Raw genomic sequence first — 26,578 nt, 5'->3', positions numbered from 1 at the left:
TGTGCTATTTGTTTACATAGATCATTCTGCCTGATTCTTACCTCCTTCTTTTCAGAAATTTGCATAGTACCGTTGAACTTTGAAAGCAAAATACTGCGAAATTGTAATTTTCCGCTAATTTATAAAGTTTAATTTAACTTTTTGTGTTCCATAGGTAAATAGTAAGGCACGAGAAAAACAATGCTGAAGTTATAAAATATATTTTCGCCGTTGCTGTGAGTTAGTTTTAAGAACTTCATGTGAGTTGTTGTGCTGAAGAACGCAAAATCCTCTGGCATGAAAAAAAAAAATGGTTTTCCAAAATACAGCTAAAGGACAGAACCAATTCCCATGAAGCTGATCCTTTAGCACTCAGTTTCGGTAACAGAGCATTAACAGCGCTGCCCAACTGGCCATTAGTTTTCAAACTGGCCTTTTGTGAACTCGTGGCCGTGAGACAAATAAAAGTAAACTAAGCGCAAATACTTAAGAGGAGAATAAATGCCACGGGAGGAGTTTGTCCTTTGTCCTGCGTCCACTAAAACGAAGTGGATGCCCCATCCCCTCCGCCTCCCCCTGCCAACGAGGAACAATTGACCTTTCGCCGTTTTCCGTTCTGGCGGGTTTTCCCTTTTTTGGCCTACTTGCTGCCACGGCATGCGTGTGTGTGAGTGGGGGTGTGTGTGTGGGGGTGGGTGTGCTAAACTTTAAATTGTCCAATGCTACGTGCCCCGCATGCGGAGTTCATAAATCCAAGCGCTAAATGTAAACATCAACAGTTGCCCAGCAGCAGCAGCAGCAGCAACAACAACAACGAGCAGGCGAAACACCAACAATGATGGCAAAAACTTGCAAAGTTCAAACACAAACTAATGCAGCAGCAAAGGCAGGAACAAAAGCCAAGCGAGCCGCACCCACCCCCTTGCCCTTTCCCTTTGCCGCCCACTTTCTGTCCTTTTGGCCAAGCCACTTTCGCCGTTGTTGTTATTGTTGCCATTCCCGCACTGGTCGTTGTTGTTGCTCGTGCTCCTAATGCGCGATATCGCTGTGTTTGCATGTGTGTGTGTGTGCACAGAAAAAAAATCATTTAAACTGGTAGATACACAAAATTAGAATTAAACAGTATATTAGCAGATATTCTCAAGTTTGCTTAGATAATAAATAATAAACACATATCCCATATTATAATTAATTAATTATTAAAGTGATAAATACACGTTCCATGCTTCAAGCACATGGTCCTCATATGTTGATAAGACTATCTCCCATCGCGTTGGCAACTGCCTTCTCTTTTGGCCCAGTGCATTTCCGGTGTGTGTGTGTGTAGGTGTGTAGGTGTTAGCCGCTTGGAAGGAGCGTGCTCCTCTGGCTGGTCCGGCCATGGAAGGCAAGTGGAATAAAACAAACTTGAGTTTTGTTTTCGTTTGTCGTATAAGCAATGGCTTAAAGCTTTCCCCCGGCTTCCGTCCCTCATCCTTAACCCTCAACGCATGTGGCCAGTGGTAATGACCCACCAGCAAACACTCACACACACAAACACACAAATACACACACACACAGACAAGGCAGGACTCGTTGCACTTGCCAAGGGTTAAGTTTCGATAATTATGAATACAAAAGTGGAGCACTAAAAGGACGCAGGAGCTTAAAATGTGTGGCATGCATCACTTAAAGTTGTTTACCCATTCTACTGCTTATTTATATTCCCAGCTGAGTTACAATTTAATTGGCATGTGAAAATAATAAAAGCAGGTGGGATTAGGGAACATTAAATGAAAGGAATCAGGGATAGAAAATCTATCTGAAACTGCCATGTTATTAAAGTTAAGGCGTAAATTAGCCAGACACAGTTTACAAGGCACACTACCAATTAAATCGACTTGAGTTTAAACACAATCTAATCTGCAGACGAGTGGGTCAGATGAGTCCCAGCTCTGAAGTGGCCAATTCAATGAATTACGACCTTATCTGATCTACAGATAGCCAGACAATTTAATCTACAAGTGCCTTAAATCAAGTTGAACCACCCGATTAGTTTATACAAATCTTATTAATACTCAGTGCCAGTTTTGTATATATGTATATAGTATAAGCAGAGCTTGAAATGATTATAAATGTGCATTAAAATTGCTCAAAATGTATGCTACCTTTGATTGGCCAGTTGCAATAAAGAATATTTATACTTGCAACGTTCTGCTGCATTAACAAGAATTCCTTGATATCTTGTGCAAATTCCATTTTAATTGTCCGCTGCCCAGTTTCTCGCTTAATTTTGTATTCACATTACAATCATTTCCCAATTGACTGCTGACCGAAAGTTATGCCCAGCTTTCCCATGCATTTCCTTTGTCTTGCAACACAATTGAGTGGCCACGTTAACAGGTGTCCACGCCCTCGACTAGTGTCTTCATTGTGGCCAACTATTTATGGCCGTGTCTGCGACTCCCCTGGAATCCTGCCATTCGGCATTCCCCTTGGGCAAACTCGGCTCAAGGACGGCGGCGGTGAATGGAAGGCGGCGCCTAATTTGGACAGTGTTTACAGTAAATATGCAAACAGACCGCCAAATTGGCATATAGCAAACAAATCTGGGCTGAGGTGGGCGACGGTGGGCGTAGGTGGGCGGCCAAGACAAAGGCAAGGCAAGGACACGCGTGTAGATCTAGTTGACTTGAGCACGGGGAGTTGATTGTTGTTGGTGTTACTGCTATTGGCACTGGGCAAACATCGGTAATCAAATATTTCTCAATGCGACAAAAATGACAAAAATGATTGGCAAACTGCGGAGGAGGAGGTTAGGAAAAAAGTACGTACACCTCGGCCTCCTTGGACAAATAGATAATCTGCAATCTTATCAAGCGAGCCCACTTCCTTCTTATTAAATTAATTGAATGGCAAAGTGGCTGAGTGGCTAAGACAACGAATTGGGATTACTTTCGGCCATGCCATCAGTCAGTTGGTCGTTGGTCAGCTTATCAGTTGCACTTGGCCAGCGGGAAATACCTGTTGTTGCAGCCGCTGCCGCATGTTGCTGGCCCACCGGCAACATGTTGCTAGCTTGCACAGTCGGCCCGTTTGGATACTTGGCGCTCGGATATCAGCTCGGCTCCACTCGCCATCGCCATCGCCATCCCCATTCGCTGGCCGAGTGGCGCCGCTGCTTCTGGCGTTCAGTACGCTTCTGTCACTCGGTCGGCCAACAACACGGCGCGCTTGCTCCGCTCAGGTCCGCTCCACCGCCTCGATCCCGAGCCCGATCTCCAACTCGAACTCGATCTCGATCTCGATCGCTATACCGCCCAAGCGCCCAACCGCCAAACCGCCAAACCGCCATATCGCCATACCGCTCGTCGAACCGCCCGCTGCAGCTGTCATTGGAAAGCGCGTCGCTCGGCGGCTCCAGACAAAAAGTAATCAAACGAATTAAGACCAAAAGCAGTGCGACGTCCAATATATAAATAAACAGGGCAGAAAACCGGCTCTTGGTTTTCGTTTTGAATTCGCACAGGGCGACGATCTTGAACGCCAGATCGATCGCCACCGAGAGGCTCGTCCGACTGCATTCTTGCATCACGTGCAGCCCGCGGCACGCCCCTGCGCCGCCCCCCTCCCTCCACTGCCTCTTTCAAGGCAACTGTTGCAACTGTTGCACGGCGAACAAACGGGGGGCGATCGATGCATTTTGCATGTCAAACAAAAGTAACCGAAAAGCGTGATATATAGATTCTACTGATCATACCAGTAATATAGTACTGTTTGAGTAAAACTATATACCTAGTTGCATATCTTACCCTTTGATTTGAGTTCCTAGCAATAAATTAGAAGTCAAGTGCATTTGTTTTTCTCTCTGTTCCTGATAGAAATCTCTCTTGAAGATCCGCGAACTTACAGTTCTTTCGACCGCCTGTTTCGCTCTTTCTGCTCCGTTAAGTGTTTTGTTTTCGTCGCCCAATCAACAGGGCCCCATATCATATCACTCCATACTGAGAACACTGAAAACAGCTGCGAAAGCCCCGCTTTTGCATATGCGGAAGTGCAACGCGCGAATTGGCGGCGATATCAGATGTGTCAGTCGCAGGAGGTGCCAGTGGGTCGTAACCTGGTATAGAGTAGCAAATAGTGTGCGACTGCAAGCTGCTAATCAAGAGTGCAAAACTATGCACATGTTCAAGTCTGGCGGCACATTGGCCTCTTTCACACAGTGTCTTATGTAATGGCATAAATAGCCAAGTGTTTGGTGCCAGCGAAAACCTTTCCTCGTATACTCACCTTTTTTCAGTTTTTATTGCTTTCATCTCAGGCACAAAACCCTGACCTGTGCCAATTCCAATACCGAGTCTCTCATATTTTTCTTCAATCATTTGAACATCAACAAATGTCGATGTCCAGAAATCGTTGAGAGGCTTTTGAAAAGTGTGTTTGTGTTGTGTTTATTTGCGTATCGTTTATTTATGGGCTATAAATGCAACTGTCGGCGAGCTGTGAATGCACAATAGTTACTATATTTGTGTTTACATATTGGCATAAAAACATAAATGCCCACAAAATATAATCAAAGGCTACAAACCTTTTTACCTGGCCAAATGTACGAAAATCAACAGCAATTTGTATCACTTTTTTTTCACTTCAGTTTTACGCATCATTTTATATCTCATGCATATCAGGGGCAGTGCAGTTATTCATTTTTTTCCGATATTCGCACTTTTTATGCGGAATTATGTTTTGCTAATTATTGAAAAAGATGTATTAATATTATTACGAATCCATGCTTCTATTATGCATAGTTTCATGTATACAAGAAAAACGTTTTAATTAAAGATAGTACGCATCTGAATCAAATAGTATACTAATTGAACACATACTACTAATTTGAGGTAATAAAAAACCAAAAGACATAAAAAGATTTAGCTGTGCTGTAAGGGTCAGTAGCTCCATTTGTAAGTCGGCCTTCTGGCCTCAAGTTTTCGTGTTAAATAATTTATTAAATTTACTGTCTAAGGGTATTTTTCAGTTTCTTTTCATCTCTATATCTAGAATTTCTTTACAACAATTGTTGGAATTCAATTAACTATTGCTTGCATTTAAATGATAAGTTTACAATAAATACTCGTATGTGTTTATTTAGGTATTTAGCCTCGGTGTTTTGTTTTGGCCTAAACCAGTCAACCCACTCGCTGTTTTCGCCGACTGTACTTTGACCTGTCCACGCCACATTTGCAACGATAATTGGCAAAAAGAAAGGCAGAGATAAAAGCACCCACTGCTGGCAGAAAAATATTAGAAGGAACCCCCAGTGAAACAGAGTGAATCCTATGCGAAATGAAAACAAGACAACCTCTGACGTTTTGCTTTCGCTTTTCGCTCTTCAGCGCAGACAACTTATTTATTTTTAGATCAATTTTTTGTTTCGCTTGGTTGTGATTTTGTTTTTTGCGCTTTTTGTTTGTTTTTGCTGCAGCTTCTATTTGTCAGCATAGATTTTCTTTTACTGCGACTTGATCGGTCCATAAACAAGAAAATACGAAAGTGCGCTGGCAGCGTATCAGGCAATTAAAAAACAGGCGAAGCCTATAATTTGTCATAAGCATTAGCATTCAATACTTGTCATGATTCCCCGTTAATTGAACATTTTTTCCGCGACTTTTTTGTGCGATTTTTCAGCCAAACCAGTTACGAGCACTTAACTGCCCTTGCGGAAACAATTGCATTGTAAACAGCCAGCAAAAAGCAAAGGGACGCGGGCGAAATGCATCCAATGTGGAATCGCAACTGGAGCTGGACTCTTCTGCTTTTCTCGGGTATGTGTATAGTATGTAGTATATAGCATATAGTTTATCGAAATGTGAACTATAGGAATAGGGATAGTGGGTTATCTGAGGGCACAAAATCTGACCAGATATGTGTGTGGGAGTGCCGCTTAAGATGGACGGAGATGGAGAAAAGTTGGTCGAAAAATTTATGAAATGCCAATTTCACTTACGTTTAACTTTATTACCCCTGACGCACATTTGCAACTTTGTTGCAACTGGCTGGCTGAGCGGAGCTCCTGAACGGAGCTGGCCAAGAGTCTCGGATTGCCTTTTAGCTTTCAGCTGGAGCACTATTTCAATGTTTCTGTTTGTTTGTTTATTTGTCTCTCACTCTCGCCCAACCCGCCACCCACCTTGGTATCGGATTTCCAGCAATGCTGCTACTCCTCTCGGCGGAGGTGGCCAATTCGGAGGAATGCGGCCAGGAGGAGTTCACCAAGTGCGCCGAACCACTTGATATGCTGCATTTAACGTCGGACTTCTCGATTGGCCCGGCCAAGAAGGAGGAACTGGAAAAACTTTGTCAGTAAGTGGCTTCACGGGCGAAATTCCCCCGTCGATCTGGATTCACTGCATCCGCATCCCAATCGCAATCCCAATCGCAATCTGTGGTCCACAACAATACAACTGTTTGCTGTGCGCTGATGATCGATTTGGGTGTTTTGTGCGCTTGAACTTTGCCATGAAAACTGAACTGAGAACTAGAAACTCAGTAATACTTTTCAAATCATTTAGTTTTGAATTTACAATTGCGTTTTTAATTTGTTTTATTGCAAACATTGCAAACAGTGAGCTGCGCAAGGGGGTGAGGTGCATCCAGAGCTACACACGCCGCTGCATGGATCTGCAGCAGAGGAACCAGTTCAACAAGCTCTACCACGGCACCAACCAGTTCATCAGGGATCTGTGCAACAAGGGCGCCTTCCAGGACGAGTACCTCAAGCACGTTCCCTGCTCCGAAATGGCCAAGAAGGAGTTCGAGGTGTGCTCCAATCGCTACCGCGAGACCATGGTGTTCCTCAAGCCAAACAAGAACCAGGAAAACTCGGAGAACGGCACCCTGAATGAGAACATTAAGACCATTTGCTGGTGAGTGAAACGAGTAAACCCATGCAGCCCAAATGGTTTCAAGGAGGCTATCAAATGCCTGGCCATGCTCTCTAATGAATATTTAAATCGATGCAATGCAGTTTTAAGCAGCGTTTGTTGTGCTTTCCAATTGAATCGAATGTTATTGCCATGGAACGCAATTGTGAATTGTAATTGAAATGTTATATTGCGTTCGATTGAAATGGGGAAAATATTGGGTTGTCTATTATGACAGAGGCAGAGTTTTATTACTGGGAAATTAGTTTGGCATATATAAAAATCATTCCATATTTTACTTAAAGCTCCATCAACGAACTTGTGGATTGCTCGGAGGATGCTGCACGTAAGATCTGCGGCGTCGAGGCGGCAAAGTTCACTCGCCAGCTGGTGGACAAGTACGCCAACAGCCTGACCAAGGTACTTACAAGGAATGGATTCCACCTCAGCAATTTGTAACTGAATCTACTTTACAGATCTACTGCGAGGACTTCACCCGAAATCCGGGCATCTGCAGGGATGGCGATGGCAATGGCTCCACCCGAGCAGCTGTGAACAGTTTGGGCCTCCTGCTCACAGGGACATTGCTCACTTTGCTGGTCAGCAGAGGCAGCAGATAGATGGCAGAGCCACAGCCAAGTGCACAAATCTAGAACCAGTCTTACCAGAACGGAATTTCACGAGGAGGAGCAGCGCAGAGAAGGATACATAGTTAAGGTTTCCCCCTATCACACCGAAAGAATTCCACACGCTGTTGCATACTGCTGGCAGTCAGTGTAGGCCACAGGATCCCCAAATCGAAGGAGTAAGCTATGCAGTGAAGTAAAGTACACGTTAAGTATGTTATGTATACCAGTATGCATATGTATATCTATAGGGCATATGAGAGCAGTTAGTCAGTCAGTTTCAGGCATGGCTGAGATCGTATATATATGCGGATATGTGTGTTACTATATAGTAATATAGTGGATATAGGCTAGCTAGTTAGAATCAGTGTTGAGTGTGGCAGGCAGGTTAGTTGTTTGTTGGCCTTACTTTCCAGTCGTCGTCCTCGTCGTCGATAGTGCAATACCAGAGTTTCGTTGAGTTTGTTGAAGTTGTCCAGGCTTTAAGTGTAGGCATATTTTAGAGAATACCCCTAAGTTTTACAAATCGTTGTTAGCTGAATTTAGAGCGCGCCCCCCACCCACCTCCGTTTTCCGTAACACCAGGCAATATCCGATGATCTTCTAGGAACGCCTATATACCTCTCAATTGCAGTGTATTTGCAAAAGTCACTTTGCGTTACCCACACACACACACACTACGCACACACACACAGCACTAAGCGCACAAGAAAATAACCCGAGTGGATTCGCTCACATATCGGCAATAACTTTAGATTAACTAAAAGTGCATTTCTATGAATCAGGATATTTAAATTATTTATAAACCTATTTAGTGGATAGCGTATATTTATTTCCCACACTGTAAATACCTTTAAATATATTCAAAATCGGAAATACATATACGAATAAATATTAGTTTAACTTAAAAATACACACACTCACACACACACACCTACTTACAAAAACTGTGAATATATATTATGATTAAAGAGTAACATTTATTTTAAGTAAAACACACACATGCATATGCAAGGAAAAACAATAAAAAATGAGAAAATAAATTAATGCAAAAAAGTGTGAAAAAGTGGTGAACTGAAGGGGCAGCGGGGGGAGAAATACTTTGCCAAGCCGAAACAGGGAATACCCTAACGAAACGGATTCAATATTATTTTCAGACCATATACTGTTTCAGAATACTCCATTGCTTAGTTATAAAGGTAAGTGAAACAGATAAGCAAACAGTGACAAACACATTACAGGTAGTAAATATTAACTTGACCAAGCTTATGACTGAATGCAGGGACACCACACGTGGTGAGGGTATAAGGAGAGCAGCGAGTGCCGTGCCAAAAAGGCTTTTTACTGCAGGATAAAAGCGAGCGCAGCCAAAAAGCATGCAACGCGACCCGTCCGGCGCCCAAAAGTATGCTGCGCAAATATGCCGGCTCTGGTCGCAGTTTACGAGGCGAAAGAGGAAGGGTTGAGTTGGGTTGGGTTGAGTTGGGGCCACCAGCAGAGGGGGGATGCGGGGATAAGAGGAGGGGCTGACCTGCAGCACTGGGGCTGGCCATAATTTATGTTTATGTGGTGCGTTCATTAGACTAGCGGCGACGACGACGCCGACATCGGTTGACTTCTCGCCTGGCAGCTAATTTATAAGGTCGGCCATGGCTCAAGGACATAGGTGGGGTGTGGTGTGGTGGGGTGGGGTGGTGTTCGTTGGGTGCAATAATTACAGTTATCGCGCTTGGCCAGCAGCTGATAGCCGAATGCACCTTTGACACTTGCAATCGGGGTCGGGCATTGATTTCAACGTGATTTGGCAATGAAATCGAACTGATAAACTGGTTAGACGCGTCCAAGATGTTTGGTCAGCAGCGAAAACTGTCGTCATAAAGCTGAAATATAGCTTAGTGAACGAGTTTGGTTAGAGTTATTTCTTTCAAAAAAGCTTTATTCTTCTTGCAATTCAATTCTTTCTTACGTTGATACACTGCTTGTTTTCTAATCACTTTCTACATACAACTTTAGGGATTTCAGCTTAGCTCTTCCTATTTTTGCAATGTAATTTGGCAAAAGGAATATTCCTCTGAGAACTGACATTCAGTAGCAATTTATTGACATATTTTGCCATAACATCTCGGAATCGCATTCTATAAGTGAGGCATTTTTGGACCCTGGCCGAAATGCTTAACGAATCAATAACTGAGTTAAAAAGGGAAGTGACTGAGTGACTGGGAGCCAGGTAGCCAGGTAGCCAGGTAGCCGCATCTCGATTGCAGCTCAAATATTTACGTTTCCATTTGGAGTGGGCACAGATCGGAGGCAGGAAGCAGGAGGTCATTTTCAGCTTCATTTATTGTGCAAATAGGCGAAATGCATGGCAATAGAGCACCTCACTCTGCATTAATTTGAAGTCATATTTTGCAGCTTGAGCAAACGGCTCCGTAGCGTTTTCGCAATTGCGGTGAAAGCCGGGTTGGCCATTTGGCCATTTGATTGGTTTTATGCCATTTCATTTTTAGTTCTTAATTAATCGAAAATATCTTTGGGGAGCGCTGTGGCAGCAGCAGCAGCAGCCCGGAGTGGCAGGATGCCAAACAAATTGACAGCCAGTTGCACTTTGCATTCATACGGGAAGTGTCGAGTGGCCCTTCCGTTTTCCGCACGTCCTCCTGCTCCTCCTCCTCCTACTCCTCCTCCTCATCGTCCTGGAACTCCCTTATCCAGCTTTCATTCATTCACTGCCACCCACGCCACAGAGCGCCTCCTCATTCCATTTCGGGAATCCCGGCAGCTCTTTCACTCATGTTTAATCCTCTTTAAGCGGCAACAGAACGATTACATTTTGATTTTTTTTATATTTCTTTTTTTTTTTTGCAGTTTTTGCCTTTGCTGGGGTGTCTTTGCTTTTATTTGCACATTGCCGCCGCGACTAATCTGCAATTATGTTTTACATAAAAATCCTATCGCAGCGCATACAACAACTGGGTGCGAGTGGAAAGTTTTCAGCAACTTTGTCCAAGCTTGATTGTTTTGCCTGCTGAGATTGTCGGCCAACACAAATATTAAACAACAGCCACACCAGCAGAGGCAACACAGCGAATTAGCGAGGCTTTGCTTGGGACAACGCTGCGTATGCGTATTAAATTCTCAGTTTGAATCACATCAATGCGGAAAATAATCACAAAGGGCTGAGATAATTTTACAACACAAAGGCAATGCAATATCCAATTACTAACAACGCAATTTTCGTTTAGCTCCGGTTTAAAAATATGCAACTTTTTAGTGCAGCACTCCTAAAAGCTGAGATTATGTTGTTGTCCATTATTCAATGAAATACCCAAAAGTAAATAGTAAAAACAAACCAATATCCGCATATAGATACAAACTTTATTTAAACCATTTTTTTACGCCGTTAATTAAAGCAAATTAATGAAATCTGTTTGATTAAAGTGAATCAAAAATCAACAAACATACGCTTACCGCCTGATTATAACGTCCCATTGACCTTAACTGAAATCACAATAATTCTGGCTTATGAATTTATTAACAGCAGTGGGATTACACTCAAGTTAAGCGTATTAACTGTTTAACCTTCAGCTTACTCCGCAGCTACTGTTCTACAACTACTTCTACAACTACTAATATTTAATAACTGAGGACGAGCTCAAGTGGCCGAGCTGAAAATCCGAATCCCTCTTCGAGCGTTCGATGCATTTGGAAGCATTTATGTGTTGCTGCTGCCACATCGTATGCACTTTGAGTTATTTTCGTTTCTATTTCAATTGCAAGTCACTTGGAGAGATTAAATGGGCAACTTGCCCCCAACCTGGCCTCTCAACCCCCGTGGCCAATCCTTGCCGGCCAGGACACCCCCCATTCTGATGGCCATAAATGCGCTTGTGGTTGATAGGTGGTTACCGAAGAGCTGCTGCAGGTGGAGTGGAGTGGAGTGGAATGGAGATGGTGATGGAGATGGAGGCTGGTTTTGGCCAGCTACGTCAGCTGTTGGCCAGCTGGCTCCGGTTTCGAATGCATTTCGTACATGATAATCATGTTGGTTGCTGCAACTTGCAACACGCCACTGCAGCATGCGTTGCATTTGCAATTCCTGGCCATAAGGCCATATCCAATGGTCTACACTCTACGGTCTACGGTCGATGGCCGATGGTCGATGGGCCTGTCTAGCAGAGGCCTGCTGTGGCTTGTCGTGGTGTGGTTTATGGCAACATCTTGTCCAATTTATTACCACTTTCATTTGGTAGCATAATAGGCAATGCACTTGCTCGCACACACAAACGCACCTGGAGAAACAAACTAGATAGTTGATAATCTGTTGAAACTCATTCAGGATATACATTTTTAAATGCAATGCTTTATACCCTTTGCAGATATTATTTAAAGCTTTCTTTTGATCTTAGAATTGAATGCTTACCCATATTTTCTGGCAGTGTGCCGAACGCACTTGTGGCAAACGCTGCCAGTCTGCCAGCACACACATAACACATATCTATAACACGTAGCACTCAAAAATACTCAAACATTGAAATTGGAGCTCTAGTTTTCGGTTCTCGTCTCGTTTCTGCTTCATCAGTTACATGCTTTGAATAATTCAAGCGTGTTTTAGGCCTTGCCAGGCAAAATGTTTTCCGCCTTGTCAATCCCCGCCTGCATTGAACATACCCCTTTAGTCTGGCCAAAAAGTTATTAAATTATTTTAAAATCAAACCATCCATTGCACTGCCACAGCCACAAAGGCTGGCCCCAACACTTCGGGGGGAATTGCTAAAAAACTGCCATTATGGCATATTATGCTAATTCAGAGCTAGACCAGCTAGGTTTTTCTTTGAGCCGCTCCGCTTCTCTCCCCTCGCATTACGCATACGCCCCGCTGCCACATATCACGTATACGCAGTGCTTGACGCCAGCCATTTGTGCTGCATATCCCCGAGCGCCGCTGGCGAGCAAAAGAGACGCGACTGTGGCCGACTGCTAAAAAAGGGAACTCAAGTGTTGGAACACAGCCCCCTTTGTGTCTTTTGTGGCCTTTTGCTGTTTGTTTGTCAACAGCAGCGGCTGCCAACACTTGAGGGGGCGTGTCAGGCGTGTAGGCGCTTTTTAATTGCACTGAAAACAAAACGCTAAACACTTGTTGGCCGCCTAGATGGCTGTATGACTGGATGGTTGGATGGCTGATGGCTGGCTGCCTTCCAGCTAGTTGTCGCGTGGCAAGTGGCGTTGGCAAGTGGCGGTGGCAGTGGCAGTGGGGGTGGGAGTGTCAACCGAACTCTGCAAACAGAAAAGGCCCTGCCGCCAAGCAATTTGTGTTGCAGTTGCCGCCGACGATGTTGCCACTTTGATTGTGCACCATAACTGCGAGGCAGCTTCCATTGTAGAGCTCTTCGTTGAGTTTCGTTTCGTCTCCTCTCGTTTCGTTTCGTTTTTTTTCCTGTAGCTGAAGTTTTGCTTTGATCGCATTGTAACATTTTGCGACAGTTTTAGATTGTAATGGGCTCCATGGGAGAAATGAGAATAAGAACAACTCTGAATTGATTCCGAGATTGCAAGTATGACTGCTGCAGTACACAAATTGATAACGACTTCAAAAGAGCCAAACAAAAATGTGGAACTCCAGAAGAAAACAGAACAAAACTAATACTACAGAGGAACAATAGTGGCAGCTACATAAAATGTTAGTTGCCAAAACTCGTATTCAAATTCTTGATATTAAATAGTTAACAGTGTCTACAAAATCATATTTAAAGATATTTATTAAATCAAATGGCTGTTGCAAACGGACATGGTTGACATTCATAGCGAGTTTACAACAAATTCCATTTATAACTGCGTGTTTTTGGATGCCATTACTAGGCGTTTGATTGAGCTGCCATGATAGCCACATTTAATTACCCCGTTCGATCAGATAAAGCAGTTAATTTTCAATTTTCCTCTTTTCCGCCCACACACACACACACTTTTTTTCCCGCTGAGTTCGATTTATTGTGCGCTTCGTGGGGGACAACATGTTTAATTAACGAACACAATGAAGGAGAGTCGCAACAACAGGAGTTTGTCACTGAGTTTCGGTGAAATTTCTGACTCTCTGGTGACATTTGAAAAGTTTAAAATAATATAATTTTCGACGCTATATGGCAAACTAACAAGTTCGACCCGGAAGCTCAGGCGATGTGGGTGTTTTGGGTGTTTTGGGGGCGTTTGTCTTAGCTAACTTTTCGCCCGGGAAAGGAGAAACTTTTTCCGGCTGCACTGTTGCACCCACCCACACACACACACCTACTCACACTCTCACTCACACACACGAAGATCTATTGTAAAATATGTAAGAAAGTTTCCTTGGCTTGGGTGGGAAAACGCTGCGTTTTCGGGAAAGCAGCACCAGCACCAGCAGCAGCAGCATCGACGTTGTCTTTGGGGAAATTAAACATTTTCTATTTGAAAACTTTGCCGTGTGGGGGGTGGTGGGTGGCGGCATTTGGAGCGGTGGATTTTGCGAAAGGTTCAAGAGCAACAGTTGCCTTTTGAACTGTTTCGCTTCGGTCACACTTTGGCACTGCGCTGGATTCCCTTTGTTCCACCAACAATTGCGGAAGTCATAATTTCTCAGTCGGGCAAGTTTCTGGATTTTTTTTTCGGTTCTTTGACAAATTTAGCTGCAAATTGCCGGCGAAACTTTAGTGTGGGCATTTGGGGCAGCTTCAAAATGGCATGGGTCTCCAGTGCCGAGCCTTCGGATCTAAATGTCAAGCGGCTCGCTGTCATAGGTGTTGCATATTTAATGCGCCGCCGCCGATGGCAACACACGCGCCACCAGCAGGAGCAGCTGCATTCAGAGCCCAGCGCATCGATTCGGACAAGTGCACCCAGAGTGCATGCAAATATTTTTGTCAACGATTGTTTTGCTACCCCGGCTGCCCCTCGTTTCCGAGTGGCGAGTGGCAAGCTGTGACTGCGGGGACTGCGGGGGCGGGATGGGTGAAAGTCCGGGGAAAAGCGGGTCAGGGAAAAGCGTTTTTATTGGCGCCAACGGTTTGAGTAATTGTCGCTGGTGTGAAAACTGGCAACGATGCCATCGAGCTGGAAAAGGATTTACTGGGTTATGTATGAGCCAAAGGCTGATTGAGATGGAGGAGCAGCTGGATCGAGTGGGAAATGGCCATCGATGGATGTTGCCAAAACTGAAATATTCATTAGGCCAGCAAACAAAAACCTATTGTGCTGACTTGCTTAGCAATATGCTGGATAATTACAAAATGCTAAGAAATGCATATGCTTTTAACATTATTAACTAGTTTTTTAAGCCATACCAGTTTTGCTAGAGATCATGAATAGCAGGTGATTATATCCAATTAACTAAAATAATTAAAAACGCACATAAAGCGAACCAGCTTTCCTGATTTCGCGCAAATAAAATCAATTATAGAGAGCTATATAGAAAAAAGCACACCCAAACCATATTTGATAACAAAAAGCAAACGATTTTCACCAAAAAACAAAAAAAAGGTGGATTCAGAGGCAAATTGAAAACACAATTCGGTACGGCGAAAAAACCCCAATAAAATGGTAATAAAAAACGCAGCAACCAAAAATGATTTTCGCATTGATAAAAATTAAATGCGATTCGGGGCGCAACCAATGCGATGTGTTGCATCTGCCGGGACATTATCAAATAATTCAGTTGTAATCCATTTTAATCCGCCCGCCTGGCTGCGAAACCGACCCACTTGACATGGCGAATCATCAAAATGTTTGTTTACTTGCCGCTTGCCCCTTGCCCCATGCCTCTTGCCACCGATTTCCTACCATCACAGTATTTATTTCGACATTTTGCTAAACATCGCCCAGATTTAAATCTGCATTCATGTAAAATTGCATAAATACATGCAAATATCGCTTGATGGAAATGTCCAGCTACATTTCAGTCACTCACTTTTTTTTCACTCCGCGCGAATTATTCAAATATTTAAGCGGCTTAGTGTAATGGCTGGTGAGTTTTGTCTCAAATCAGGGGAATGGCTGTAAAGCCGCTCTAAGCGAAAAGAATCGATGCGGCTGCTTAAATTATACTTTATAATTTGGGCATATACATATATGTATGTTATGTGTTATGTGGATTACCAATTGCAGTTGGAAATATAATAGTTTGCTTTATTCAAAATGCATTCAAAATGTTTCAAATGCCAATGTGGATTGTGTTCTAATCTATATTCTCTTTAAATGCGCCAGGTATGCAGTTCAATTAACCAGGAACCGCATAAAATGGAAGCTCGCCTTCCACGGCAGTCAGTTCAAGAGAATGCTTGCCCCACTAGTCCTCCTCCAGATTGTGGCACTGCCCTGGCTGGCACGCGGAGATCAGCGGATCATAAGTGGGAACACTGTCAACATAAAGGATGCCCCTTGGCATGCCTCCATCATAGTCAGATCGCAACTGAGGTGCGGTGGTGCCATCATCTCGAAGAACTACATCCTGACTGCCGCCCAGTGTGTGGATGGCTACAGGGCCGGGGACATACAGGTCCGGTTGGGCACCAGCAGCTGCGGAACCGGCGGATCCAAGTTTGGCATCTGCGAGGTGAAAGTGCACAGCCAGTACTCCAAGTGGCGCTTCGACAATAACCTGGCTCTATTGAAAACCTGCGAGCAACTGAACGCCACCGATGAAATCAAACCCATTGAGAGGGCCAACAAACTGCCGGCAGATAATGCTCGAGCCAATGTCACTGGCTGCGGCTCCAGATCGGGTAATTATATTGACCTTATCTGGGACAGAAGGCTAAGCAGGAGCAGCGGGATAGCAGACAAATGCTTGCGACTGCCTGTCCAATTGCACGGCACTCAGGTGCAAATTCTCGCCCAGAAGCAGTGCGCCGCAGACTGGAACACCATAGACTTTTACTTCTTCTCTGGCATCTCGGACTTGACCATCTGCACCAAGTCGCCGGGCAAGGGAGCCTGCTCCTCGGACAAGGGAGCGCCGCTGGTCGTCGACAACAAGCTCGTGGGCATCCTCTCCAGAGCGGGCTGTGCCATCAAGCCCGATATCTACGCCAATCTCCTGCGGCACACGAACTGGCTGAACTCCAACACGAAGGATTAATGCCGTAGTGGAAGTAGTGGAAGTGCCTTCTCTAGATGTATATAAGTCAAACTTGTAAGGCACAGAATAAAGAAAAACATTGCATAAAAGCTAAAAATAATTATAACCTACCATCAAGTATAACAAATTAATTTGCCACAATTTGTCACAATACTATAAAAAGTTAACCAACTTCTACAACCGCGTTTATTTGCCATAATGCTGCTCCGAGCTCTACCACTGCTGCTCACACTCTTTGTGTTTGTCCTCTCCAACGACGACACGGATGCAGATGAAGATTCGGAGGAGGAGGACGACTGCAACAAGGCGACCCTTGGTGGCCATCCGGTGGACATAACGACGGCGCCATGGAGCGCCTCCGTTTCGATCCGGGAGAAGGCCAAGTGCGGCGGAGTGATATACTCACCGAGTCACATTGTGACGGCTGGCAAGTGCGTGGATGGCTTCTTGAACAAGGCGATCAGGATACGAGTGGGCAGCACCACGCGCAGCGATGGCGTCGTCGAGGCAGAGGTCTGCAACATTACGGTTCACGAGAAGTTCACCGGCCGCACAATACTCCATAATCTGGCCATATTGAAGTTGTGTGGTCCGCTCAAGGCCTCCAAGACGATCCAGCCCATCCAGTTGGCCAAACAGTTTCCGGCCAATGGGGCCATGGTCACGGCCAACGGCTGGGCCTCCTTCAGGTGGTGGACCACGTACTGGAGCAAGTGCCTCGACGATGAAGCCCACAAGCTGCTGAAGGCCGAGGTTAGAATGCTTGGACCCAGCCAGTGCACAAATCTGGGCGTCGAACACAATTGGTCCAAGCAAAACTTCACCGAGGACCTGTTCTGCACCGAGAAGTTTGGCCAGGATGCCTGCTCCTTCGGCATGGGATCACCTGTGCTCCACCAGGGCAAACTGATCGGCATCATGTCGAAGGGCGGCTGCTCCGACCGCCCTGAAGTCTACATCAATATAATCAGGTACAAGAGCTGGCTGGATAGTCACACCAAGTAATCTTAAACCACGTTCTCCCAATTAATTGTTAAAATTGCCATGACTCTGTGCAGATAGTTGTAAGTAATGCGCAACACTTCCTACTTCGATAGAGCTTCGAAGTGAAGTAGAGCCATCACTCAATTTGAGCTATGACTTTGCAGATAAGAAAAACGGAGTAACATTTCCTATAAAAAGAGTTGCACATGCCGCTGCAAAGGCAGTTGTATATGATGATCCGTAGTGTGTTTCCCTTTCTGTTGGCGGCTCTTTTGCACCAGGTTCTCGGAGATCCGGAAGCCCGCATCATTGGCGGCTATGATGTGGACATAGAAGATGCGCCTTACCAGGCGGAAGTGATAATAGACGGCACTGCCATCTGCAGTGGCGCCATCATCGGATCACAAACCGTGCTCACGGCAGCCTCGTGTGTCCAGTCCTACAGTTCACTTCAGGTGCGCGTGGGCACCAGCTCCCGGGATTACGATGGCACTGGACTGCTGTTGGATGTGTGTGATGTAACTGGTCATCCAAACTACGACTACTGGCGTTTCGACAACAACCTGGCACTGCTGAAGCTGTGCGATCCGCTCCAGACCTCCGAGGCTATCCAGCCCATCAGCCTGGCAGACGAAGTGCCGGACGATGGTTCCTGGTGCTATGTCGCCGGCTGGGGATCCACCAGTTGGTGGGGCAGCTGGTGGGACAGGTGCTTCGGCAGTCTGCCGGACTATCTCCAAATGGTATGGGTCAGCGTCTACAATCGGGAGCAGTGCGCCGCGGATCGCGGTGTTTGGTTCGGACTCTGGGATAATGGCATCTCGTACCTCACCCTCTGCACGCAGTATGGCGCTGGAGGCTGCTCCTACGACACGGGAGCTCCCTTGGTGCAGGACGAGGTACTCGTGGGCATTCTGTCCGAGGGCGGCTGCAAAACCAAGCCAGATGTCTACGCCAGTGTGGGTTGGTTCAAGGACTGGATTGCCCAGAATACCGGATATGAGGATACAACAGCTCCAACAAGTACTTCTGGTGATAGTAGTTCCACTGCTGCTGGCACTACACCTGGTACTGTACCAAGTACTACCCCTAGTACTGTACCTAATACTGAAACTAGCACGACACCTAGTACTGTACCTAGTACTGAAACTAGCACTACACCTAGTACTGCACCAAGTATTGAACCCAGCAAAGCACCTATTACAGTACCTAGTACTGAATCTAGCACTGTACCCAGTTCAACTATACCTAGTACTGAAACTAGCACCAGTACTGTATCTAGTTCTTCTTCTATCACCAGTACTGTACCCAGCACCTTACCTAGTACTGCACCTAGTACAGTAGCCAGTACGCTGCCTAGCACTGTTTCTAGTACTGTTCCCAGCACCGTTTCTAGCACTATACCTAGTACTGTTCCTAGTACTGTTCCTAGTACTGTTCCTAGTACTGTTCCTAGTACTGTTCCTAGTACTGTTCCTAGTACTGTTCCTAGTACTGTTCCTAGTACTGTTCCTAGTACTGTTCCTAGTACTGTTCCTAGTACTGTGCCTACTACTGTTCCTAGCACTGTGCCTACCACTGTTCCTAGCACTGTACCTAGCACTGTGCCTAGTACTGAACCGACTACCATACCCACTATTGCACCCAGCACTGTGACAAGTACTATAGCGATTACTGAACCTAGTACTGTATCTAGTGCACCTAGTGAGCCTATCACAGCACCTAGTAATGCACCCAGTACTTCAGATAGCACTATACCAAGTACTGAGTCCACTACTTCGAGTCCTTTGACTACGATCACGACGCCAACTGAACCAACTGGGAATCCTGATATCGAAGGATAACAAAGAAGGCTTAGTAACGTGCCCCCGCCCGTAAATATTTAACTCTAAGCTAACTAATTAACACACCTTAATAAAAGAAACTGTGACATCAGCTCTCATGTCAGGCTTAGCTCGTTTTACCCTCGTGTGTTTCGGTTATCCGGTTCTTTCTGTCACCGAAACCACAATCCTTGGACTGCACTCCGAGTGTCCAAGGCAGTGTCTATGGAAATGTCACCTCGAACAGCCCCTGGACATTTGCATTATTCATGCTGGTCAAGTCAAACAGAAGCAGATTGGAAGTACCCAAACGCGGTGTGACGACATCCAAATACCCTTTAACAACAAATTAGGAGGAAGTTCCAGAGTTGACATCCCAGTTGGAGATGGTAGAGAAATCATTGAAGGTTCCAGATGGCCTGTGGTTAAACACTCCACCTGGAGTTGCTGTAGATCGGATTAGAGCCAAATGAGCTCGATTAAATATCCACAACTCCTTGTGCTTAAGTTAATTAAAGTTTATTTTTTGGTCGGCCAGCAAAAAGCCAGCGACAAATCGAGGGAGAAGAAAGTTGCACACTTGCTCTGGTGGCAGCTCGTGATGAAGAGTCCCCTCAGGCTGACACCATTTATAAGGCCGCCTGGCAGCTGGCTGCATCCATTTGTGGCAAGTGCAACCGCGTTCAGGTTTTAGTGCGCCACGTTCGGCGCTGGCAAAATCAAGATCTGGCTACATGGGGCTTACTTGGGCCAGGTTGGCTTTGGAAGTCGGAAAGGAAAGGAAAGGAAAATACTTTTAGTGCAAATTGAAAAGTTCACTCTGCTTGGACAAATATCCGCAGGAGTGGGCAGCTGCTCCAGATGGCAGTGCTGATGTGCTCCTGCCTCAAGGACATCGACACGAAAGCCGTTCTGACCATTTATCAGAATGTTATTGGCCCAAAGACAAAAAAAAGGGGATTTGAAGGGGGAGAGGCGAACGCAAGGACATTCGGGAGAACGGAGACAACTGCAATAAAATGCAATGTTTCTATTACAGCGATTTACGTGCACACGCCAATGCTGAAAGACAGTGTTAACTCGATAAAGAGAAATAAATTATTTATAGGAACTAAGCAACAAACTTACCCAAATATTTAGTAAGGAAAATGGTTATGATTTTGTAAGAACTAGTATTATTCACACTTAATCGTAGGTTCTCCTGCTCACCCTCGAGTTTTGTCCACTCTGCGGGGCTGCCACTGTACCTCACGCTCCGGTCCACCCATTTAGCATCACCCCACCGCGTGAGCAACATTTTTATGGCTTCTCCGTTTTGGCCAAAGCAAACTTTTCCCAGGATGGAGTCCCTGCCACGGCGACTTTCGTAGTTAGTTGTTCCGTTGTTAGTTGTTGGCGATTTCGGGCTGTTTGGCTGTTTGTTAACTAGCGGCAACTAGCAGATAAGCAGGCGAAATGTTTCTTTGGCCGCTGGTCAGATGCATTTATTTCGTTCATTCTGCTCGGCTTTAGTATTTGATTTGCTCGTTTTTGGAAACCATTTTAATTGCTGTTGCACTTGGTGTTTGGCAATTGGGCGGCAACAGAACAGAACGAAACGCAGCGAAACAAAAGCCATTACGAGTCGAAAAGAGCAGGGCAGCAAATCGAAGCAATATATTTGATTTAACTTGTTTGCACAAAATAGTTTTGTTGGCCCTTTTACTTTGCAGCGCACAAATAAATTTGTTGACGCGCTTTGAAAACTATTTTGGGAATTGCGGAGATTTGTGGCGGAAAGCAGAATTATTATGGCCAACATTGCAAGAATTTATGGCCAAAAGCTAGATGCTCGCCAGTCGTTCAAAGTGTTTAAACTTAAACAAAGTTCAATTAGCTGGCTGAACATCGAATTGCCAATATTAACTAATATAATATAATATAAAATAAATTGGTGCGCATAATGAAAGTGTTGGACTAGTGATTTTATTGTGAAATAATGTGCTCTTATTGTTCGGTGGCAACCGCACGCAGGCGATTAAATATTTAAGCGCTTTTTGTTGCGCCTATTTTTTAGCTCATTCATATATTATTTTAACCAAATTTTCATTTTCCAATTAAGCATAATATGTTTTTAATTCATGCACTTGCCTATTTAATTGAATTTGTTATGCAAAAGCGGTGCTCCTTTCTTTCTCTTTCTTTCTCTTTCTCTCTCTCTTTCCCCTCCTTTTTCCCGCGGAACAATTAAATCCCCCCACCCCCCGTCGGTTTTTTCAAAAGCCAAAAACGCGAGGAGCGAAAACATTTAAATTAGGATTAGTGTGCGTGTGTGCGTCAGCTTTTAAATCAAAACACATGCAGCGGGATGCCTTGCTGGCCATTCGGCATATGTATGTCCTTTCGCCGCGGGAATATTGATTCGTCCTGCCCAAGGGGGTTGACACGGGGGAGGGGGGAAGGGTGTGTTGCACACACATAAATTAATGCATCCTAACAACATTTGTAACTGAGCAGTCGCCCGCTGGCCGCTGGCCATTGCCCGTGCTCATTTCCATCTGCTTTCCGCCGCGGATCCCCTCGACTCCGTCGCCCCTCGACTCCGGCTCCCCTCGACTCCGAACCCCCCCCCCCCCCCCCCCCCCCACACCCACTTCGAATCCCCCGGACAATCAGAGACATTTGGCGGCGGGCACGTCGTCGCGCGCATTTTCAAATTATATTATTTCTGAATGGCTTTTTAGAAATTAATAATTACATATGACAACCATGTGCGCTGGCTTCTGGGTGTGTGCGTGTTTATATGTGTGCGTCTGTGGGGGCGCGGGGGGTTAGAGTGGGCGTGGCTGGACGGACGTGGCACTTAATTCTTTGCATTATCCAACTGTCAGCAGCCATCGGCTTTAATGACCCTTTAAATTGGCAGTCGAACACTAAAAAGAAAACTCTAAAATAAATTTGCCAAAAATCGAACTTTATCGAATTGAAGTCCATTTGTTGAACTAAGCAAAAGTTAAATAAAATCTAATAAGCTCATAAAAGTAATAATAATATCAATGGAACTGAATTTCCAATGAAATTATTATATATTTGTCTGTGTTCCTCGTTATTCAGTTCCGTTGACCTTTGAATATTTATTGGCTAAGTCCCTGCCCTCCTTGATTTTTCCAATACTTCGAATATTTCCTTTTGGTTCTACTACTTTCTAGTTTCCACTTTCTGTTCTCCTCTTGGTGGCATCTCTTTTTTAGGTCCCCATACGCAGGACGATCCAGGACTGAAACTTTGGGCCACCGACTCCCCCGTTATTAATTGCTAACGTGCGCTGATTTCTTTGGTACGCTTTTTGCGGCTCTCCATCTTCCGGTTTGTTATTTGTTGCCGGTCCGCTTTTGGCCAATGTTCAGTGCCATTTAACCCTTTGGCTGCCTCTGCCTCTGGCCGTTCGCCGTTGTCTTGTCCATTTGGCTCGGCAGTGACATTCATGCACCGGCGAGCAAACCGGCGCCCCAGCAGATGAGCGAGGTCCTTGGCCAAAAGGGAGTTGGTCCTGCTAGCGGCGGCTCACTATGGCAATAAATCAATGCATACCGTTCGGTTTTTTGGGGTCTCTTAAGGTCCTTAAAGGCACTGGATTTTTGCTGAATTTAATGCACTCTACGTACGCCGCACTAATGACAAAACCATGTCAATCGGCAGCCATGGCAATGCGGTTGCCATCTGCGTTGGCCCGTAATTAGCTGCCCTTATATAATATGTGCTGCATTTGGCCATTGTTCTACCTTTGACTTTGACGAGTCCGCCTGCTGTGGCACATGCAGTCGCAGTGGGTGGAGATTTTATAAGAATAATGCAAAAATGTATATTTAATGTATTTGAAACTAAATGTAGTCATTTCTGTAAGCAGATCAAACAGGGTAATCAGTTGCATTATCTTAACATTCAATATTCAGCTATGATTCCATGATTCAATGTCTCTATTTGCACTTCAATGGTGTAGGAACGAATAAAACGCACTTGCAGCTGGAACAAGCGATGAAATAACAATTACACATTATAAATTCTTAGTGTAAATACAGTTGCACCATGCAACGGCAGCGGAGAATGCAACTGCAGCGGCAACTTAGTTACTTGCAGCGGTTTGGCCGCCATCGAATGGCGGATTGTGGTGCCAAGGCCAACAATGGGCCATCTCCGAAATATATTGGAAAAAACTGAAAGGCCCAATGGCAAACACAACGGGAAAGGAGGTCCTTTTCCGGCTGCAATAAATCTGCGAGCGAAGAAAGGGGGCGGGGCAGGATAAGTGGTGTTGCCTTACAAGTTGCCATGACATTGTCATGCATATGAAGTGCACGTACACATGCACTTGGAAAATATAATTGATCCGAAAATGAACAATGTTCATATAATATGCAATATAATAACATAAAAAGTTTCAACATTGAACATTAAATATAAATAGCAATATAAATAGATTCATTATTAAACGAACTTTGTCGAAATGTGATATGAAGTAGTGGCTAGCATTTTCTCGCGGTGCACCTGCACATGCAGCTGTGTGCACAGCATAAATGCGCACTCACACAGATACTCACGCACACACGCGCACTATCTGGCTGGCTTTTAATTGCAGCTACAGTCGCAGTTGCCTTGGCTTTCTGGCCCTGTGTGTGTTTGTTTACAAGCTGCGCCAATTTCGCACAGCTATTAAATATATTTCCCCACCAGCCCGCTTATCAGCGAATTTGCTGCACAATTTAAGCCGTGATTGTTGCGGCCGCTGCGCTGCCGGCGACTCATTTTAATTTAATTCCTATTTAAATTCATGTCATCTATGCGCGAACAAACTTTCCGCCAACAAATTTTACGGCCAACACTCAGCAGCTAGCTGCTCTGGGCTTAATTACCCCTTGCTTATCAAAACATCTCGAGGACGACGAAGAAGCCGACGACAGTCTAGTTTCCTTAATGAATTATTTAATCTGCGCCCCTGACACGCCCCCTTTCCCTCCGCCTCCGCCGTCTCGTCTGCCACTTGGCGAAAATTTCTCGGTTCGGCTAACCGACATTTTTTGCGCCCGACTTGTCAACCCCATCAGCAAATAAAAAAAAACTGGATTGGAAAACCTGCACTAATGTAATTGGCCCACCGAAGGGATAAACACACTAGGTAAGTCAAAAATGGTAACTAAAAATGTTTGGAAAGCTTATCAACTTTATCAAGTCACCACTTGGATTTTATTTATTTGTTTATCTAAACTGAAAGTATTTTACATACGAACTTAAGTGCTAACTGTGTAGTAACTGTTACTACTACCATTTAAAAATCAAAATTGATTCAAGAAAAACTGATTAACTTAAGGCTAAGCCCACAGCCCATAATCCCGAAGTTAAGGTTAGCGGGAAAAGTGCTTAGGCTAATGCAAATAGGCCACAGGATCTGGCCGACTTGCGGTTGCCACTGCCACGGAGCCAACGAGGCAAAGAGGCAAGGAGGCAAGGAGCCAAGGAGGCTAATAAGTTAAACGACACCGTGACACAGTTACGACGGCACATATTAATGCCAAGGCGGCGTGCTGCCCGCCAAACTGGGATAACAGGATGCCAGGATCCTTGGTACCACAGCATGTAGGGCAGATGGATGGGGGGTAAGGCATGAAGCAGGTCCTGCTGGTTGCTGGTGCGGCTGAGTGAGCGTATTTGTTCACCTATTTGCCGCGCAAATGAAGTTGAAAATAACTGTGAAATGAAGATGAAGTGCTTTAGTCAACAGGAGCCGGGCCAGAAGGACATCCCAGACAGGCCGGCGCCTAAATGGAATGTAAATATTTGAGCAGCGACACACAGCAGCCGTAGCCTTAACGCCTTGTCCTGTCGTCCTGGCGTCCCGTCGTCCTGCGGAAAAGAGTGAAGAGGGCAGAGGCAGGAAGGCGAAGGCTTCACCGCTGACTTGTTGGCAACTTAAGTGTCCGCGTGTGAGTGCCACAACACATCTACATCCGTGCACGTCAGCTTAGTGTGTGCACAGAGAAAAATACTTAGCAGCCAGTGCTAACTCTATGCAATATAAACGAAGGACTTCGTCCTTTTTCGCCGCGTGCACCGGATAATGTGTGGCTGTGTTTAACTTGGCAACCGTATGTTTATTTTAGCGCTCGCCCGACCGACAGCTTCGCTCCCCAAAAAGGCCTTAAGCGGCAAAACAATGGCCAGGCGAAGCCATTGAAGGACGTGCTCGCCGGCTGCAGGATCTGTTTGGGTGTTGGAAATTAAAGCCAATTAAAAGGCTGGCGAGTCCGCATACGTGGAAGTGGGTGCTGCGCAACTCCAAGCTATATTTCGGCATAAATCAAAACGAGCAGCGACTAGAAGGAATCATACATGTGAGCAGGTTCAAGGCAGAGCACTAATGTGCAATGAGGGCCCAAAAGTAGGCAACACTTTTGAGGCTAAGCAAAGGGGGTCGAGTGCGCTGGCTTAAATGTGAATGGCATCTCCAGCTGAGAGCGAATGTCTGCAAAACACTTCCAGCCAAGAACTTAATTAGTCCTAGAATATTCTCTCTAAGCAAACATCAAGGCTAAATTCATCAGCAAAATTAAGGAACTGTTTTTAATGGCAGCAGTTCAAAGAAAGTTGCTGAAGAACCGAAGGAGCAAATACGCTAAAGACTGTTGAATGGGATTCTGATTTCCGGAACGGAAGGAGTGCTTTAAAAGTGCACAAAATAATAAGTGCTTACCATTTTTAGGTAAATAAAATTTCAAGCACACTTTCTGATGGATTAAAACGAAGGGGAAGTATCAATTTATTACTATTAATGGCAGGAATTGATTGCAGCACTTGAGCTTTTATTCGTCAATTGTGCCACAGGAAAGCGGTTTATTTATTTTGAATGAAGAGACACTCAACTGCAGTCCACCTGGCGCACCGAGGAGTAACTAACCCACTTCTCCCAGCATAATCTACTCAGAATCAACTGGCAGTCTGTTTGAGAATCTTTTCAAATCGGCTGGAAAATCGCTTATGGACAAAAGTCTGCTTCGAGCTGCTCCTCCTGACAGACTTTTCATTTGGCTACATTTAACGTCAATTGTTTTATGACTACCAGCAGCAGCAGCAGCAGCAGCGACGGGAAAAACAAAGTCGGAAAAAAGGGAAAAGACTGACATGACGAAAAAAAAG

The 26,578-nt window shown here is 45.0% G+C and overlaps 4 protein-coding genes across 4 annotated transcripts; all 4 read left to right on the top strand.

Moving 5' to 3' along the window:
- Positions 1-3,145: 3,145 nt before the first annotated feature.
- Positions 3,146-8,524, top strand: LOC122612786. Its single transcript, XM_043786615.1, has 6 exons — positions 3,146-3,389; positions 5,641-5,777; positions 6,162-6,315; positions 6,579-6,878; positions 7,181-7,295; positions 7,352-8,524. Exons 2-6 carry the CDS (start codon positions 5,726-5,728, stop codon positions 7,493-7,495), a joined length of 765 nt encoding a protein of 254 aa, XP_043642550.1. The 5' UTR covers positions 3,146-3,389; positions 5,641-5,725; the 3' UTR covers positions 7,496-8,524.
- Positions 8,525-15,784: 7,260 nt separating this feature from the next.
- Positions 15,785-16,713, top strand: LOC122614101 (trypsin delta). Its single transcript, XM_043788579.1, has one exon. The coding sequence runs from the start codon at positions 15,801-15,803 to the stop codon at positions 16,602-16,604; it is 804 nt and encodes a 267-aa protein (XP_043644514.1). The 5' UTR covers positions 15,785-15,800; the 3' UTR covers positions 16,605-16,713.
- An 82-nt stretch (positions 16,714-16,795) lies between these two features.
- On the top strand, positions 16,796-17,825 carry LOC122613166 (trypsin delta). Its single transcript, XM_043787208.1, has one exon. The coding sequence runs from the start codon at positions 16,803-16,805 to the stop codon at positions 17,607-17,609; it is 807 nt and encodes a 268-aa protein (XP_043643143.1). The 5' UTR covers positions 16,796-16,802; the 3' UTR covers positions 17,610-17,825.
- LOC122613165 (transmembrane protease serine 9) lies at positions 17,786-19,508 on the top strand. The gene has a single exon (XM_043787207.1). The coding sequence runs from the start codon at positions 17,795-17,797 to the stop codon at positions 19,430-19,432; it is 1,638 nt and encodes a 545-aa protein (XP_043643142.1). The 5' UTR covers positions 17,786-17,794; the 3' UTR covers positions 19,433-19,508.
- Positions 19,509-26,578: the final 7,070 nt, after the last annotated feature.

This window comes from Drosophila teissieri, chromosome 2R, assembly GCF_016746235.2.
Source record: "Drosophila teissieri strain GT53w chromosome 2R, Prin_Dtei_1.1, whole genome shotgun sequence".
NCBI lineage: Eukaryota > Metazoa > Arthropoda > Insecta > Diptera > Drosophilidae > Drosophila > Drosophila teissieri.
The sequence above is the reverse complement of the archived record's forward strand: the minus strand, read 5'-3'. Positions and strand labels throughout refer to the sequence as shown.